At 35.7% G+C, this 19,252-nt stretch overlaps 1 protein-coding gene across 1 annotated transcript; it reads left to right on the top strand.

The window, feature by feature from the left end:
• The first annotated feature begins 97 nt into the window (after window positions 1–97).
• On the top strand, window positions 98–16,395 carry LOC119247492 (GLIPR1-like protein 1). Its single transcript, XM_037513959.2, has 5 exons — window positions 98–356; window positions 4,371–4,616; window positions 8,180–8,280; window positions 14,275–14,363; window positions 16,238–16,395. The coding sequence occupies exons 1-5, from the start codon at window positions 180–182 to the stop codon at window positions 16,324–16,326; spliced, it is 702 nt and encodes a 233-aa protein (XP_037369856.1). The 5' UTR covers window positions 98–179; the 3' UTR covers window positions 16,327–16,395.
• The last annotated feature ends 2,857 nt before the right edge of the window (window positions 16,396–19,252 follow it).

Here is a 19,252-nt window from a genome sequence, read left to right as displayed (position 1 = left end):
AAAAAATAAACACATGCTTATATGTTAAATAATTTGATATGAAGGTGCTTTACGAGGGTCTATGCTGCCGCGCGCACTGCCGGGTGCAGGAGGATGAAGCCAGCCAGAGCGCGGTCCCCAAGGGCCTGGAAGACTGACTCACACAGCCGTTACTGGTTGTGCTGTCTCAGCATCCCACCATGGTTCTGACAGGAAAATTGAGTTGTTTATGGACCGTAATTCTCTTTCCGGTAGTTAGCGACTCTTCCCCCAAGATACCATCCATCACAGACAGGAAATTTATAAACCAGTGTGTCAGGACCCACAATGAATTGCGTGGCAAAGTCTCACCCCCAGCAGCCGACATGAAATACATGGTGAGAGAACCCGGCTGAGGTCTTACACCTGTGGTTACATCTAAGGTATCTGGATGGTAAATTACCCGGACTTATTCATGAATTTGGCCTGCATATTCAGCATGCTGTCAAAATCACCCCTTGGATGTCTCCAGGGAGTGGATGAGAAAGGAAAACTTGAAGTTGTTCCTTGCCTACACCCAGCTACCTTTTGATGGGGCAGGGAGAGAGATGAGGGGGGAAGGGGGAAGTTTTGGGGGAGGGGAGAAGAGGAGGGTGATGGCAGGAGTGGAAGTTGTTTGGTCTGCATCCCTAAGGCTCCTGTGTAATTCTTATAAATTCCTCTCCCTCACATTTTGGCTAGCACTTCCCAGGCACACAACCAATATACTACACATTAAATAAGTAGCACAGGGATGAAGATTCTCTTGTTCTTTCTTATTTTTAAATCCTATGAACTTGCAGTTGAAATAACACTCTTGTGTAGTATTCATTTGGGGAAAAAATGTTCTACACGGATGTAAATATTGAAATCAGCACTAGAAAAATATCAGACTTTCCTTTTCATGAAAAATAATAAATATGTGAAGTTTAACTCCAAGAAACATTGAACTCATTTTGTCTTTTATAGGCCTCCATCACACAGACAGTAAGGCAAAAGAATATTTGTCTATTGAAGTGAGCAGATAAAACATTGGATAATTAATATCATTCATAAAATTTACAAACTTAACAAATTCTTGACTAGGTATTTATTGCTGGGAATTTCCCTTGCATTATAATGTTTTCTTTCATGTACATTTGATACCAAGAAATCGTAAGTGTCCATACCATTAGTCTTGTTTCTTCAAATGCTAAGATAAACCTTCTCCTGTTACTCCATCTTGGCCAGAGCTGAAATGCCAAATGTTGGCTAACTCTTCAACAGGAGTTTCTCCTGTCTTCCACGACTGAATCATCCAGAAAAACTAGGCACTTCATTCCTCATAACAATTTCTACATGCCAGTATAGACTATGTTGTGTTAACAAACAAACCCTAAAATATTTTTCTTTTTTGATTGACATACAGCATTGTATTACAGTGTACAACATAACAGTCTGCTATATGCCTATACTGTGAAATGATTATCACCATAAGTTTAGTTAATATCTCCCCCCCCCACACACACACACAGATACATTTATTCTTCTTGTGGGGAGAATTTTTTCAAATTTGTGAATTTTTTCAACTTTCAAATATACAGCACAATATCGCTAACTATAATCATACTTTACATCTGAAAGGACATGCTGTAGTTTACATTCCTCAAACTTATTTATCTTATAACTAAAAGCTGTAACTTTTGACCAACTTCACCCATTTTATCTATCTCCCCCCCAAGCTCCACCTCCAACAGCCACCAATCTGTTGCCTGTTCCTGTTAGTTCAGGCTTATTTTTTAGATTTCACATTTAAATGAAATCATACACTATTTGTCTCACTTAGTATTTGTTTCACTTAAAACAGGTTTACTATTTCACTCTCACAAAGTCTAATACCAGCTACACTATTCTCCATATTACCTCTTCCCCATGCAATGCCTTCCCTGATTATATCCTGGTTCCATCACACCAACTCATGTTCTTCAGAGTCAACTTTAAGACTAGAGGATTGCACAGGGGATTTTCTTCAAAGTTTGCACAGTTCATATTTTTCTTGACTCTGAAGAGTATTCCTATATAATATCAACAACAATATTCATAGATCTATTTACCATTCAGTTAAAGAAGCCTTTTGGTTTAAGAACACGTGGCAAAAGATGTAAATGTCCAGCGTTGTGGGTCACCCTGAACCTGTGCTGAGAAACTTTTAATAATAAATTGTGTGTGGTGTTTGGTGGGGGCGAGTGGGTTGTTGTTACAGAGAGAAAGAGAGATGTGATATCTTATAAAGGCTAGAATCCCTCCTGCCTAGGTCTCAGGGGAACATGAGTTCATATTTTTATTATGCTGTTCCCCTCTTCCAGCACTAAGTTTTATAAGATGTCAGTCTAAGCAATAGTATGAAATAAACATTGAAATGTCAGTAGCTTAGCAAAACAAAGTTTAATTTCTTATTTGTGCCAGCTGTACAGAAGGTGATTAGGATTCAGTTCTTCTGAGACAAGGGGGGGCTTCCTATCCCTAGCAGGTTCATTGATAGGCAATAACAAGGGCTCCCAATATGAAGCATAAGAGGGTATCTAATGAATTTCTTGCTATTCTAAGATAGCTTCCGTCCTTTTATTTTCTTGTCATCTCTTCACCACATATCATTGAATATTACTTTTATATTAGAAATTTTATTAAGAAATTGCTGTTCTTAATTGCAAATATTTGTTTTGCCAGAAGTGATTTAAAATAATACAAATAAATTTTAAGGTAAATGTTCACAAGGTTGTAGGGAATTAGAACAATAGTGCACTGTTTGTGAGAATGTTAATTGTGCTGCAACTATGGAAAATGGCATGCCAATGATTCAAGAAATTAAAAAATATAATTATCATGTGATCCAGAATCTCACTTTTGGGATATATCCAAAAATCATTGAAATAAGGATCTTGAAGAGAGAATCTTAAAGCGATATCTACACCTTCATATTCATTGCACTGTTCACTACAGGCATGCTACAGAAACAACTCAACCCAAATATCCATCAACAAATGAATGGATAAAGAAAATGTTATACACACACATTGTATATACACACACACATATAATTACATTGTATACATTTGTATACATATGTATACATATATAGAAAGAAAGGTCACCTACAGGTATATATGTATATATACATATATACAAACAATGGAATATTATTCAGCCATGAGAAGGAAGATCTTGCCATTTGTAACAGCATGGAAAAGCATGCTGAACATTGTAAGTGAAATAAGGCAGTCACAGAACAACAAGTACAACATGATTTCACCTATCTGAAGTATCTAAAATAGTCAGACTCAGAAGCAAAGAATAAAGTGCTGATTGCCAGGGGTTAGGGGGCAGGGGTGGGGAAATTGGGACACTGTTGTTCAATTCAATTTCAGTTATATTCAATTATATAGTTTCAGTTATGTTCAATAAATAATTTCTAGAGATCTTCCATATAGCGTAGTGCAATATAGTTTACTATATTAGTAATGGTTTACTTCAAAATTTATATACTTACACAAAAATGAACAAAACAAAAGAGACATAAGGAAACTCTTGAAAGGTCTTTTTATATTTATTACCTTGACTGTGGCATTCTGGCTGAACTTCCAAATTTTGGGTAAAGACATAAACAAAGAAATTCATGCCAAAGTACGTCATAATCAAACTTCAACAACTTTAAGACAAAAAAAAAAAATCTGTAAGAACAGATGGAGAGAAATAATGATTACCTATAGGAGAGAAACAATTTCAATGTCATCAAATTTCTCATCCAACTCTATGGAAACCAGAACAAAGTGGCACAACATATAAAATTTCAACTTCATTTTCAAAGTGTGAACTAAGAATTCTATCCAGAGAAACTAAGACAACTAATTCTACTCAGGTGAAACTAAGACATAGCCAATATCAGAACTAAGATGACTTATCATGAGCCAAATTTCTCTAAAAGAATAGCTAAGGAAGGTTCTTCGGTCAGTAAGACAATGCAGCAACAACAGGAATGAAGAAGGAACAAAGAAAAGAGTAAAAATATGGCTAAATATAATAAATTATACTTCTTTTATATATACCAAGTTACATTTGACAGCTAAAGCAAAAATTGTAACATTGTCATAAATGGTTCTTAATGCATGTAGAAGAAATATTTAAGATAATTTTATTAGATTAAGTTCTGCAAATACAAAAAGGAACTCTCATATGTAGAGTACTAAATGACTATTTCTGAAGCACAGACAAAAAGAAATTACCAACTATGAATATACTGTCAAAGAAAAATTCTTGTTAAAATAAAATTTAATTGACTACAAGTATCATTAATCCAAAATAAACACTCACAATTTTAAATTATTTTTATCTTTCAGACTTGGGAAGCCGGCTTAGCGAAGGTTGCCAAAGCATGGGCAGACAGGTGCAAATTTGAACACAACAGCTGTTTATCAAAACCATATGGATGCCATGCAATGTTTCAACATATTGGAGAAAATATCTGGTTAGGTGGATTGAGAACATTTTCACCAAAATTTGCTATAGAATCTTGGTATAGTGAAAATGCAGTTTATAATTTTGATATGCTATCATGCTCCTCAGTTTGTGGCCATTATACACAGGTGAATATTTGACATTTTATTAATTAGTTCTTACTTATGCACATTTCAGTTACAATGTTATTAGCATTTCCTTTGAACTTTTTTTTTAAGATTTATTTATTTATGCATACAAGAACTGGGGTACGGGCTCCAGATATGATGTAGGTGAGAGGATCCACCAGAGACAGAGTGGGGAGCAGAACAGACCGATCTACGGAAATACACTGCTGAGGGGAGCAGCGGGCAAGGCAGGAGAGGTCTGCTGCTTCAAGTGGGTTGCTCCCTGGCAGGGCAAAGGATGGAATTCCCAGGGGATGGAACTCATGCTGCAGTGGTGACAGTGGCAGTGGCAACAGCTTGATAGCACTGTCTTTAACCCCTGCACCGCCAGGGAGGCCCCTTTTCGGTGTCTTTATCTTAAAGTTCACTAACCTTTTCTTCGGTAATTTTAATTTACTGAAAATGACTATTTTTTTTCCATGTTGAAGTTTGTATCTCTAAACTTTTGGTTTTTGTCTTTTTTATATTGTCAATAACTATATCTAGTATGTTTAATCTTTCATCTATCTGGTAAAGCATATGATATACAGTTGTAATCATGATTTTGTTTTCCCTGCTAACTCTAGCATTTATATTAGTTCTGGGTTATTTTCATTGGCTTCATTTTTCTTCTTCTTTATGGGCCAAAATTTTCTATCTTATCACATTGGGTTTTTCCTTGTTGGATGCTGGCCTTATTTATGTACATGAAAATGTTCTTGAAGTGTCTTCTGGCATACAGTTATCTGGAATTTGTTTGATCCTTTTGGCTCCTGCTTTTAAAAAGTGTCAGGTGGAAGGAAAGCATTTTTTATTCTGCAGTGAATTATCTACCAGTGAGGTAAGCTTTTTCTGTATTGTCTCCCAAAAGCCCCAGATATTATGAGAGCTTCCTGCTTGCTGCTGGTAGCAAGCTTATCCCTGGCCATGCACAAGCCTCAGTATTGTTTCCTCCAGTTTTTAGAAGAGGTTCTTTCCCAGAGGTTCTTTCTAGATTAATTTCTTCACATGCATGCTCTAGTTAGTGCTGTGGTGATGAGGACCATCTGTAATCATTACAGTTATGTCACATCTCCAGTATTACACTCTCTAATCTCCTGCCTCTCCAGTCTCCACAGACTGTCTCTCAACTATGTGAATCCATTAAGCTCCTCCTGGCTTCCCCACACCCCACCCTCAACAGCTATGTCCTACAAACTCTCTCAAAGAAGTAAGCTGGGACAACTGTATAGCTCATATTCTTTTCTGCTAACACTCAAGTAGTATTATCATTTGTTACCTAATATCCACTATCTTGAAAAAGATTAGTTCTTATAATTTTGGTAAGAAGTAGAATTCACTATTTAGCCAAACTAATCCTAAACATGGCATTGAGCTCACAGGAAAGTCCCTTCAAACAATACTGATAGCTAACTTTCTTTTCCAAACTTACTCACCTGTGTAAGCTGAGTTAACATTGAGTGTTTTTTGTTTGTTTGTTTGTTTTTTTGTGGGACCATCGCCTGTAGTCGGGGATCAAACTGGCACTGCAGAGGCTGCTGGGGCTTCGCAAACCAGCACTCAACCACTGTGCCACCAGGGGAGGCCCAACAAGTCGTTTTTGCCAGAGGTGCAGTGAACAAAGAAATTAGCAGCTCTTGTACTCCCTTCAATTCACTCTTTGCCCAAAAACAGGATACTGTAAATCTGGAAACCCTTTTGAGGATAGATATTTGCAAAGAATATATTTTGGTCATTGCTAGAAAATGAAAGAATAGAATCAAATGTTAGGTGTCCTAACAACAAGCAGAATGCAACATTCCTAATATGGCATCAAGGCCGGGTCACAAGCTTAACACAGTCCCTTGTCTTCACTTTTATTGCAAGAAAAAAAGGAACACTACTCCCTTTCTCCTAGCATTGCTACATCAGAAACAGAAGTTCATTCCTCAGGGCTAATTTACACATATGCTTAAATAACTTGGAGTGGGTGAGTTATTCTCATTATTGCAGCTACTACGTCTTGCTTAGTATTCTAAACAAAATGAGCTAAAGGTTTCTTTCATTTACCATCCACAGAGGTTCATATTGAAGTAATAACCAATGTTCAACCCCTTCAATGAAAGCAATACGTATTAAACTTATATATAGTCAATATTTTTACCATTCCCAAAGCAAAAAAAAAAAGAATGATTTAAATATATTAAACAAATGGGATTTCATAGCGTAGTCAGTTATTCATAAACCAAAATTTTAAACATTGGTTTATTTTTTAAAATATATAAACTTGAAGCCATACAATTTATTCATATTCTAAACATCACAATGGAAAGGGATTTTTAAAGAATCTAGCTTAATTTGATTTTATTAAGTGGGAAATTAACTCAGAATTCATCTGTCACCATGGTTAGTTGCAAAATTTTGTTGCAAAACTCTGTTCATTGTACTTTTGTTGCAATACAAAGAGATATCAAAATATATTTTGGAAAACTGGCTAAACCCAGACCATGGGAAATAATTACTAAAAGATCAGTTTATAAGATATGTTTTAATATATTTTCCAAGTTGAAAGATTTATGTTATCAAGATTTATATCAGTTTTCCTTGGATTTCATTTTCCAAATGGAGTAAATCAGCATTTTTTGTGGGGGGGGAATGAAGAAAAAAATATGCCATTGTCACAAAGAAATAGTAATATTCTTCACTTCTTTCTCTCTCTCCCCGTAGCTCTTTTTCCTAAGAAGTCTTTTTACTTTGCATAGCACTGTTATCCTTTACAACTAAACAAAACTAGAGATTCACCATCTCCATGGCAGACATGTTTTGGCAATAAACAATATATTCTTATCTGTCTTCTATTTGTCTCTTATGATTTAACAAAGATAAGAACATGGTTAAGACCAAAATATATTGGGGGCCTCCTTGGTGGCGTAAGGGGTTAAGCACAGCACCATGAAGCTATCAGCAGCCACTTCAGCCAGGAAGGTGACCCACATGGTGCAGCAGACCTCTCCTGTCTGGCCCACTGCTCCCCTCAGCAGTGTAGTTCAGTCAGTCTGCCTGTTCTGCTCCCCACTCTTGTCTCTAGTGAATCCTCTCACCCCCCGCCCCATACATCTGGCCTGTTTTTGTGTGCATAAATAAATAAATCTTTAAAAAAAAACACAAAATTTTTAATGTGATCATAAATATGTTCTTTCTGAGAAAAAGCAATAAAGTCAATTGTTTATATTTATAAGCTGTTTTTAATATTGCTGATATTATATGCCCATGGATAAAATTAAAATATACATCTCATAAATCATCTAGAAGAATTATTGTTGTTTATTATAGATAATATTCGCCTTTTGATTTATGAGACTAGGAATTTATCAATAAGGAAAAACTAGTGAAGTCACTGTCATGAGAGAGAGAGTAGCCTTCACAAAATAATTGTTTTAAGCCAAATAATAGATATTGATATATATTCATTTTTCCTAGTATGACAATATTGTTCCTGTTTTTATAATGCATTAATTGGCATAGAGTTGTTTTGGTATTTTATTTTAAAATTCCTTTCATTATAGGTAGTTTGGGCCACTTCAAAGAAAGTTGGTTGTGCAATTTCATTATGCCCTAACTTGGGAATCGGTCAAACGTCAATATTTGTATGCAACTATGCACCTCCGTAAGTTATTTGCAATTAAAATATATTTTCAATTGATGTTAAAATATTTTTAATTTATGTTTCAATTAATGTTTTAAAGACATATTAAGAATCATTTCCCAAAGTAAGATCTTATACTAAAGAGATAATATATTATTTATATAAGAAGTCTGCCTCTACATTACTAATCAAAAGAAAGAGATCAAAACAGTAAATGATAAGAGAATGTTACATGTGTAAAGAATTATAATTGTTATAAAACATTTAAACTTGAAAATGGAAGACACTGCTAAATTGAAAAAAAGAGATAACAGAAAATGTATTGCCACAGTAGTAGCTAAATAGTGGAATACAAAATAGGTTGGCAGAGGCTTCTCTAAGAAAACATAACTTGGAATGAGTCAATTATTTAGAAAGGTGGTGAAAAGCACCTTCCTCTAAGAAAAGAAGTCCATAATTTTAATTGCCTTTCTGATAATTGTACATGTAAATGGAAATACAATATTAACCTAAAAAGACGTTCCAAAAATGAAATTCTGGAACTCTATTCCCAATAGAGCTGTACAAGGAAAAAAAGATAAAATCAGTTAATAATCCAACTCTTTAACAAAAATTAAAAAGGATAAAATGTACAAAAGATGAAAACACAGTCAAAGAATAATTATAAAGAACTGGCAAGCAAAAGCTAAGTCAAAATTGTTGTGAAGAGGTACGTGTGTGTAAATATCTTTCTGAATATTTTTTTCATCCTCTCTTAGAGGCAAAAACAAGAACAACAAATTAATGGTCTTAAAGTTTGGAGCAGAGTACAATTTTTATAAATACTAGAGACTGAAGAACTACTCAGTGCTTATTATCATCTAAAATAAAATACAGAGAGAAAAGACTCCACAATTGATGTAAAGAACATTAGTTGGCTATGCGACAACTTCAGTGGAAATTAATATTCTGAAAGAGGTGGGGCCAAAAAATATTTGAAGTAATTTTTCAAGCTCTCAGGAAATTATAAATTCACAGATTCAAGAAGCTTAACAAGTCCCAGTCACAAGAAGCCTGAAGACTACTACACAGGGAGTCCATGGTGGCGCAAGGGGTTAAGTTACAACCTATGAAGCTATCCACAGCCACTGCAGCATGAGTTCACTCCCAGCCAGGGAGCTACCCACATGGTGCAGCAGACCTCTCCTGCCTTGCCCACTGCTCCCACTCTGTCTCTGTGAATCCTCTCACCCCCCACACCTCTAGCCTGTACCCAGTTCCTATATGCATAAATAAATAAATCTTTAAAAAAAAAACCTACACAAATTCACCTGATAATAAAAAATTCCAAAGCCAGTAACAAAAGAAAAATTATAAATGCAGCTAAAGGACAAAGGCATGTTAAAAACAAAGGAGCAAAGATAAGGATGACAAGAGAGTTCTCACTGTAAGCAACGCAAGACAGAAGACAGTAGTTTCTTAAACCATCAACTGAGATTTCTAGATCCTATGAAAATAGCTTTCAATAAAGTATTTGCAAACCACCAGGAGAGATAACTACATAGGTAAAAATGTAGGATATTTTTCATATTATTTTATTCTTTTCCAAAGATAATTATATAATGCTCATCATCAGGGAAATGTTAATCAAAAACAAAATTAGGGAACTTCTCATACCTATGAGAAAGGCCCACATCAAGAAGACCAGAAACAATGAGTATTGGAGAAGATGTAGGGAGGAAGGAAAAGTTGTGCAATATTGGTGGGAATGCAAACTTCTCCAGCCTGAATGGAAAACAGTGTAAAGTTTCCTCAAAATATTCAAGATAGGAGCCATTCTTACTGGAGTGAGGTAGTATCTCACTGTAGTTTTGATTTGCATTTCCTTGATAACTAGGGATGGTCAACATATTTTCATGTAATTGTTATCCATTTGCCTTTCTTCTTTGGAAAAGTGTCTTTTTTGTTCTTTTGCCCATTTTTTGACTGGGTTGTTTGCTTTGGTTTTGCTGTGTTCTGTAACCATAGAACTGAGGCAGGGCTTCCTTGCTCCTTCTCCCTGGCCTGGTTCCACCTGCCTGGGAGTCCCACTTGATTTCTGTTCCTTTTTTCCATAATAAACTTTCATACAGCAAAGGAAGGGACAGGAGGGGTGGCAAATTAGGCATGGTAAGAACACAAGGGAATATGGTGATGGTTCATGGGGGATAAGATGACAGGAAAACTATGGGGACTACAATGATGTAAGAAAAAATTTAATTAGTAAAAAATTAATTAAAAAAATTAAATGTAGACCTACCATATGATCCAGCAATTCTACCTAAAAAATATAAAACCACTAATTCAAAGGGATATAAATCTGGCAAAAAGCATGTACACAGAAAACTACATAAAGTTCAAGGGAGAAATTAACAATGACACAGATAGATATACCTGGTTAGTGGGTTAGTAGACTCAGTATTGTTAAGATGCAATTTTTCACTGAATTGATGTACAGATTCAATACGATCACAGTGAAAATCCTAGCAATCTTTTATTAATGAAATCAGTAAGCTGATCATAAAATTCATGTGAAAACACAAAGGACATACAATAGCCAAAACAACTCTGAAAGATTAAATTGAAGGACTAACACTATTGTTTTCAAGAATTATTAAAGGTAGAATAATCACATTAAGAAATTTATGTAAAGTTAGACCAAAAAAATCAGTGGAATAGAATACAGAGTATAGAAATAAACCCACCTATGATTTATCACATACTTTCAATTGATTTTACACAAATGTGCAAAGCCAATGAAGCAGAAAAAATTTTTTTTCATTAAATTATATGGAAGAATTTATCATGCAGATATAAAAGAAGAGAAATAAACTTGGGTCTATACAACATATACTCTTCACAAATGAACCCAAAATGGATCACACACCATGTCAAACTAAAACTAGAAAACTTTTAGAAGAAAACATAAATAAAACTTGTGTCACCTTAAATTTTTAGCTTAATATTTTGTCACCAAATATTTTTTAGCTTCCACATCAACAGCATGATCCACAAAAGAACAAATTAACAAATTGTATTTTATTAAAATTAAAAGTTATTACTGTTCCAAGACACTGGTAAGAGAAGCCACAGACTGGAAGGAAATCTCTGCAACACATCTATATCGAGTCAAGGACTTATGCTGAGAATACATGCAATCCCTAACTTATGATTGTTCAAATGACAATTTTTTTACTTTAATGTTATGAAAGCCATATGCATTCAGTAGAAACTATTCAGATTTTGAATTCTGACATTTTCCCAGACTAGCAATACACAATTAATTATATTTTCTGATCAAGAAGAGCCTGAGCTCCCAGTCAGCCACATGAACACCAGGGTAAAAAAGGGATGTGTCCTCTCTCCCACTTGGGGCCTCTGTACCTGTTTGTATGGCCTCTCTCTGCACCTGAGTGTGTGAAAGAATTGGATAAGGCACCCTGCATGACTGCCTTAAGACAATGGCCCACATCACAAGGCAGCCACGGATACCTAGGAAGCCATTGACCAATTGCGTGACCATGGTCTGAGGTGCTCTGGGAGTAGCTCAGAAATTACACCAAGAAACTGCATGGGAAGTCCTCCCTGTATATGTGTTTTGTCCTCCGGTTCCCCATAAAGTTGACTACTCTTTGTCTTCCCTGGGCCCTGCTGCCTTTGCCATTGTCACATAATCAATCATGATTGTCTATTACTGCTAATAAATAGCAAAAGAGCTGCCCACTGAGCAGCAGAGTCTTGCCTTGCAAACCTGTCCCACGCATGTATCTGCTGGCACATTCCCGACCCAACTGAGGGAAACCCCATGATATAGTGTTTGTTGGCTTTTTTGTTTGATGTTGTTTCCTGGATATTGTGTTATATTTTCAATGCTTCAAACATTCTTCAGGTTTACTGTGCTTTCAGAAGTATATGACAATGTGAGAATGGATACAACCATTCTGTTTTTCACTTTCAGTACAGTAGCCAATAAATTACATGAGGTAGGCAACACTTATTATTTTGTGTTAGATGATTTTGTACAACTGTAGGCTAATGTAACTGTTCTGAGCACATTTAAGATAGGCTAGGCTAAGCTATGATGCTTGGTTAGGTGTATTAAATGCAATTTTAACACAGGATATTTTCAACTTACAACAGGTTAATTTTATGTAACCCCATTGTAAGTTGGGAGCAACTATAAAGGAAGAATGCTCAAACTCAAGACAACTTTTTTAAAAGCCAGTTTTTTAAAACTGGACCAAAGATTAACAAAGAAGATATGCAGGTGACAAATAAGCACATCAAAAAGAGTTCAATATAATTAATTATTAGGGAAATATAAATTAAAGCCACACTGAATATAATAATAATAATAATAATAATATTTTTTTTTAAAAAGAAATAAAACTGCCATACACTGGCCATTCCAAAACCCAAGGAGAACATGGAGAGACTGGAATTCTCACATGCTACTGATGGAAAGCTAAAGTTTTACAACTGCAATTTGAAAACAATATGGTAGTTTCTTAAATACTTAAACATACATGGACCATATGTATGATGCATTCCACTCCTAGGTGTTTGTACAAGGAAATGTACGTCCATATAAAGACTTACATATGATTGTGCAAAATGTGCCTGGTAAAAAATAATAACAGTACAAAACACAATGATGCAAAAATGGACAACTATAAATCAGAGACATCCTGCAGGGCAAGAGGAGGGAGAAGGATGAGAGGGAGGGAGGGAGGAGCAAAAGGGACTGAGGTGGTGGTGCATGGTGCATTAGTGAAGGAAACTCTATGGGGACTACATCTGAGAGGGTGGGGGGCAGCAAATATTGTTTAAAAATGAGCAATAATGTAAAAAATAAAAAGTAAATATATTTTAAAAATGAACAATGATGTAAATTTATATAAATTATATATAGAAATTTTAAAAAATTTCCTTGCTTAGTAAAACTGGCACCTACCCCACACTCCCAAAAAAAAAAACAAAAACAAAAACAAAAATGTGCCTAGTAACATAATATTTGTAATAGGCAACTACTGGAACAACCCAATTGTCCATAAGCACATGAACGGATAAATAAATTGTGGAATTTTCTTTAATTCTAAATATCAATTTTAGTATTTCCTTAATATTACTCATGTTACTAATGTTTTTCTTTATGTACTCTAGGTAAGTAACATTTTTTAAGCCTTCCATAGACACAGATGGAAAATAAGGCATTTGCTAAAATACATCCACTTGTATTATTGAAAAGCAGGCATAATAGCTGTAAAATCTTTTTTTTTTTAATAGAGGCATGTTTTATTTATTTATTTGTTTGTTTGTTTGTTTGTACATGCACTGGGTACAGTCAGAAGCGCGGGAGGGTGAGAGAATTCACCAGAGCCAGAGCAGGGAGCAGAGCAGGCAGAAGGACTGAAGTACACTGCTGAGGGGAGCAGCGGGCGGCAGGAGAGGTCTGTGCGCCATGTGGGACCCTCCTCCGGTGGCCGGGGAACAGCCGGGGATCGAACCGGTGCCGCAGAGGCTGTGGGCAGCTCGCAACCCAGTGCTCAACCGCTGTGCCACCGGGGAGGCCCTGTAAAATCTTTTTGATACCTCACCAAATAGAGCTAATTAAGGACTGTGATATTGTATTTTTAATTTTAGATTAAACCATAAGTTTTCATTTGCAATTTAAATTTTGTTTATTCCATTTATTAAATCAAATAGTAATAGTGATTGCAAAATCTTTGTGACTGTCACATTAATAATTACATTGGGTTCACATCTAATTTGTGTCCTAAAGGATATTCAAGAATATAACTGCCACAAGGAGTAGGGACATCCAGTCAGGAAGAGTTTTAAGAGTCCAGCAATTTCTGCTTAAATAAATTGTGACAATGTTGTTCTTTTCTCCTTTCAAAACTCATGACTTAGTAACTAAAACAATTTGCATTAATGCATGCACAAAATTAGAGAAATTAATATCTATATGGGCTAATCAATCTTTCTTTTTTACAGAGGAAATTATCCAAATACGCCCCCTTACACTAAAGGAACACCCTGCTCTATGTGTGAAGTAAACGATACTTGTGAAAACAATCTCTGCAGTAAGTAAAAAGGAAAAAAAAAATAAGCATAACATTCTATTTGGAAAGCAAATCTTCCATAAATTCATTGTATTTTAAAATTTGGTTCAAGTTTTTAGATTATAGTCAAAATTTGATTGCCACTTTATAATGACATAAACCATTTGTCATAAATATCATATTTAAACTCAGATAATCCCTCTCAGACTAAAGAGGAGAAAGGAGTGAGGTAAAACTATAATCTAGTTTACTCTATGCCCGAAATAACTATTGATTGAAATGTTTCTTATTTGTATTTGTGTCCATTCACCTCCTTTTATTATATATTATTAAAATAGTGGCCCACTCAGAAGTAATACATTAATTTATATCCAAATTAATTATGGTTTAAAACTAATAGGTTTCTCTTCGTTATCAGCCTTTGTTCCTCAAACTAAAGATAACTTTTTAAAGACAAATATATAAATTCTTGATTGAGGACAGTGAAGTGGATGAAGAGATTATTTGAAATTTGTGAAAAAAGAGAAAAGAAGTGGTGACATGAAAGACAGACACAAAAAGAATACATATTAAATTATTCACTTCATATAAAGTTCAAAATCAGGCAACACCTAATCTAGCTCTGGAGTCAGGTCACAGTTTCCTTTGAAGAGAAAAGAGGGATTACTAATTAGAAGACACCAGGATTTTCCAGGCCTATGTTTTGGTTAACTTGGTGTGTTCACTTTGTAATAGAAAAGTGTAATAAAAAGATCATAATAACAGGATTTATCAGTTTTCCCACTTATGAGGTATCCATGTTTGTATTCATGTTGTATTTCAATTAGAGAATGAATTGGAAGTATGATCCCTCTAATGTCAGATTCTAATCGAAGCAGTTTAAAAAATACATTGTATACACCCTATACGGAAACTCTGTTTTCCCATCACAGGGATCTAAAATTAACAATAATATACTCTTTATTTTACTTCCCCTTTCCAGTATCCAAGACACTGACATTTCACCTGACTTACTGTAGTCTCCCATTTCATTTCACTCCCTGCTCTATGCTAAATATGAAGAAAATCAGGTCAAATCACTTTTTCTCTTAATTCCTCAATTGCCTCTTATTGCAATTATAGAAAAATCTGACTGCATTACATGGCTGGCAAACCCAAGTGTGGTCTGGCTCTTCCCCCTCTCTATCAAAATTTTTATTAACCTTCCTTTGATATAATAAGCTACAACATCACCACCCTCAAATATACCAACCTTTTCCTCTAGCTCCAGCATCTGAATCACCTGTGGGTCTGTTTCTAGTTTTGAGAATGTTATGTTTAGTTTTCTCTTGATTGTAATAATATGCCCAGTTTCTTGGTATGGTGAATTGTCTTTAATTTCACCAACAATTCCTCCCATCAAGAAGTGGAGACTATTTCTCCTCTCCTTGATTTTGTCAAATTTAAGAGTGCTGACAGTTTTGACTTTTGCTTTGTCGGAAGCCCCCCAGCATCTCAAGAAATCCATGTTCTTCTGCTCGAGAGGTCGTGTGGAAGTGAGTGTGATGTTTAATAGAAATATCTGGATCCCCAAAACTCAACATTGTTTTCCAGGGACTTTAAATAAGAATGGCAGAATGTCAAAAATATCATTTTGCCAGTTTTAGACTTTTGTGCTTTCAGTCTAGGAGGCATGCAAGAAATATTTGGTGTGAAATTGTTGGCAGGACATTATTACAAAATTATAATTTTATAAATTTTTTGTAGTTTAGAAAACAAAGAAGCTTATAAACATCAAAGTGTACATCAAAATACTTCTGTATTGGTTCAATTATTTCTTCCCCTTAAAACTAAATTGAGCTCTGAACTGTTGTGTATGTTTGTATGTGTTTATGTGTGTTTGTGTTTTTTTATAGGCGGCGCAGCTGCAAAGTGGAATTCAGCATCTCAGTGCATAGTATATACAGCAATGTGCCTAATTTACAATCTTCTGAGGGTATTCTAATCAGCATGTATATGCAAAATAATTTCTCATATATGACAATAAAAGAACAGTCTATGACAAAATATAACTTTCATCTGTTTAATTATCAAAACTTCTACACCCTTATCTGGTATCCAAATTTAATGTTTTTGTAATTCAAAAGGTGTAGCATAGTAGAAGTGTAGCAGTAAAAAAAAATCTTAATTTTTAATCATAATTTCAGATATAACAACAGTTCCATTCTCTAATATCCTGGATTATCATATTAATTACAATAGATTAAAAAACATTTGAGATATCTTTTTATATGCCATTAGTTTCCTTAAAGAATACATATGATCAACATATTTCAGAAACAAAATGTTATTAAGAAAAGTTTTAGATAACAAGCAATGCTGTATTATGGTCATAATCAACTAAACTCAAAAAGGAAATTTTAATATTTGAAAAGTAAGCATATGTTCTGAAAATTAAAATCACATTCCTTGAGGATATTTTATTTTTAAATATGCTTTGTGTAAAATAACAGGGTTCAGATACTATGGCCTTTAAAACCTATACAAAATTATCTGTAGTGTGGTTAGTGGTTAGCAACATTTCCACAAAGCAAAGAATTAGTCAGTTTTAGCATTTCTTTGGTCTGAAGAACAAATTTTAAAAACCCAAACAATTCAATTAATCCAGTTTCAAAAACCACTTACACTGAATTGTTGACTCCTGTGAACTAAGTCATCTAAATTGTTTTCTTCTCAACTAAAGTAACCACCATCTTCCCTCAGCTATAATTTTTTTTTTTTAGATCCATCTACACAAGAACTGGGGTACAGGCCAGAGCTGTGGGAGGGTGGGAGAATCCACTAGAGACAGAGCATAAGATCTGAAACCATAAAATCCATAGAAGAAAACATGGATAAAACATTCCTTGACATTGGCTTCAGTGATGTCTCTGGAGACTCCAAGGCAAGAGAAAGAAAACAAAAGCATGCAATTGGTACTACATCAAATTAAAAAGTTTCTGTACAGCAAAAGAAATTATCAATAAAAACAAAGACCACCAACTGGATGAAATATTTGCACATCATACATCCATCAAGGAGGTAATAGCCAAGATCTATAAATAATTCATACAGGGCCTCCCCAGTGGCAAAGCGGGTTGAGCACAGCGCTGTGAAGCAGTCTGCAGTCTCTGCAGCGCAGGTTCGATTCCCAGCCGGCCAGGGAGCAACCCACATGGCGCAGCAGACCTCTCCTGTCTCGCCCGCTGCTCCCCTCAGCAGTGTATTTCAGTCAGTCTGCCTGTTCTGTTCCCTGCTCTGTCTCTGGTGAATCCTCTCACCACCACCCCCACACCTCTGGCCAGTACCCCAGCTCTTGTATGAAGAAAGAAAAGAAAGAAAGGAAGGAAAGGAAGGAAGGAAGGAAAGAAGGAAAGAAAATTCTACAAGATCCCATTTTCTGAGAACCACCATTACTAGCAAGTGCCAATTTAATACTCTGACAAATAGTTCTTCAAAATCAGACAACATAATTCTATAACAATTTCTTTTCATGTATTCTGTAACACATTTCAATTTATCTGATTTGAGGAAACATATGCTTTTGTATGAATGAGACATCTGAAGAAGTCATAGAATAATGTTTAAAATCAGAGGCTATTTTAATTATTAATGAAAAAGTTAAATTAAAAATCTAAGAAAATAATACAACATATAGTAAAGTATACCCTATATATGCAAATTTACCTTAGCCTATTGCAAACCACAAGGAATAAATGACATTTAATTTTCATAATGCAATAGTTAAGCTAATAGCAATAGTTTGCTAAAGAGGGCCTCCCCGGTGGCGCAGCGGTTGACCGCTGCGTTGCGAAGCTGCTCGTGGCCTCTGCAGCGCCGGTTCGATCCCCGGCTGCTCCCCGGCCACCGGAGGAGGGTCCCACATGGAGAGCAGACCTCTCCTGCCGCCAGCTGCTCCCCTCAGCAGTGTACTTCGGTCCTTCTGCCTGCTCTGCTCCCTGCTGTGGCTCTGGTGAATTCTCTCACCCTCCCGCGCTTCTGACTGTACCCAGTGCTTGTATAAACAAACAAATAAATAAATAAATAAAATATGCCTCTATAAAAAAAAATAGTTTACTAAAGAAATTACTCCATATATAATGAAATGTCAGAGAATATGCCTAATACACGGGACTAGTAAAAGTGTCTAACATTTCCCCCTATAATTGCATTATTCTCTTTATCTTGTGCTTTAAATGAGCAATGTTCAAAGTTTAACAACACTACATAAAAAAGGAAGCCCATTTTTCAGCACTTGCCACCACCACCCCCAGCAATAGGCTCCGGTTATACTAAAACTCTTAGCCTATTACAAGCTTTCCCTTTGTTTAAAATGTGTTGTTTGGGCCTCCCCTGGTGGCGCAGGCAGTTGAGGGCCGCGCTGTGAAGCTGTCTGCAGCCTCTATAGTGCTGGTTCGATCCCAGCCTGCCAGCGAGGGTCCCACATGGCAGACCCCACCTGCCATGCCCGCTGCTCCCCTCAGCAGTGTATTTCAGTCAGTCTGCCTGTTCTGTTCCCCGCTCTGGCTCTAGTGAATCCTCTCACCCTCCCGCGCATCTCGCCTGTACCCCGGATCTTGTGCAAATGAATAAATAACTTGAAAAATAAAATAAAATGTGCTGTTTCACCTGTGTGCTTCACCTTCTTGATGTCATATTCTCTAGAAAGACCTCCCTGATCCTCAAAAAGAGTATTGCACCGAACATGCTGCAAAAGTGTCTTGATTTTGTATTTATGTCATGGAATAAAAGTTACCTATGTACTAGTTCTCTAAACTGTAATCTGCTTGGAAAAAGGGTCTGTGTCTTGCCGGCTGGTCTTTCCCAACCACCTAACATATTGCCTAGTAAATACTTACTAAAAGAATAAGGGCATAAATGAAGCCATCTTT

This window comes from Talpa occidentalis, unplaced genomic scaffold, assembly GCF_014898055.3.
Source record: "Talpa occidentalis isolate TD23 unplaced genomic scaffold, MPIMG_talOcc4v2.1 talOcc4.16, whole genome shotgun sequence".
In the NCBI taxonomy this organism is placed as follows: Eukaryota; Metazoa; Chordata; class Mammalia; order Eulipotyphla; family Talpidae; genus Talpa; species Talpa occidentalis.
The sequence above is the reverse complement of the archived record's forward strand: the minus strand, read 5'-3'. Positions and strand labels throughout refer to the sequence as shown.

Bases quoted from the DNA above. Each gene is read 5' to 3' on its own strand.
- LOC119247492 (XM_037513959.2), top strand. From the start codon at position 180: ATGGTTCTGACAGGAAAATTGAGTTGTTTATGGACCGTAATTCTCTTT. The intron at 357-4,370 runs GTGAGAGAACCC...TTTATCTTTCAG, and splicing joins CAGCCGACATGAAATACATG to ACTTGGGAAGCCGGCTTAGC. The intron at 4,617-8,179 runs GTGAATATTTGA...CTTTCATTATAG, and splicing joins TTTGTGGCCATTATACACAG to GTAGTTTGGGCCACTTCAAA.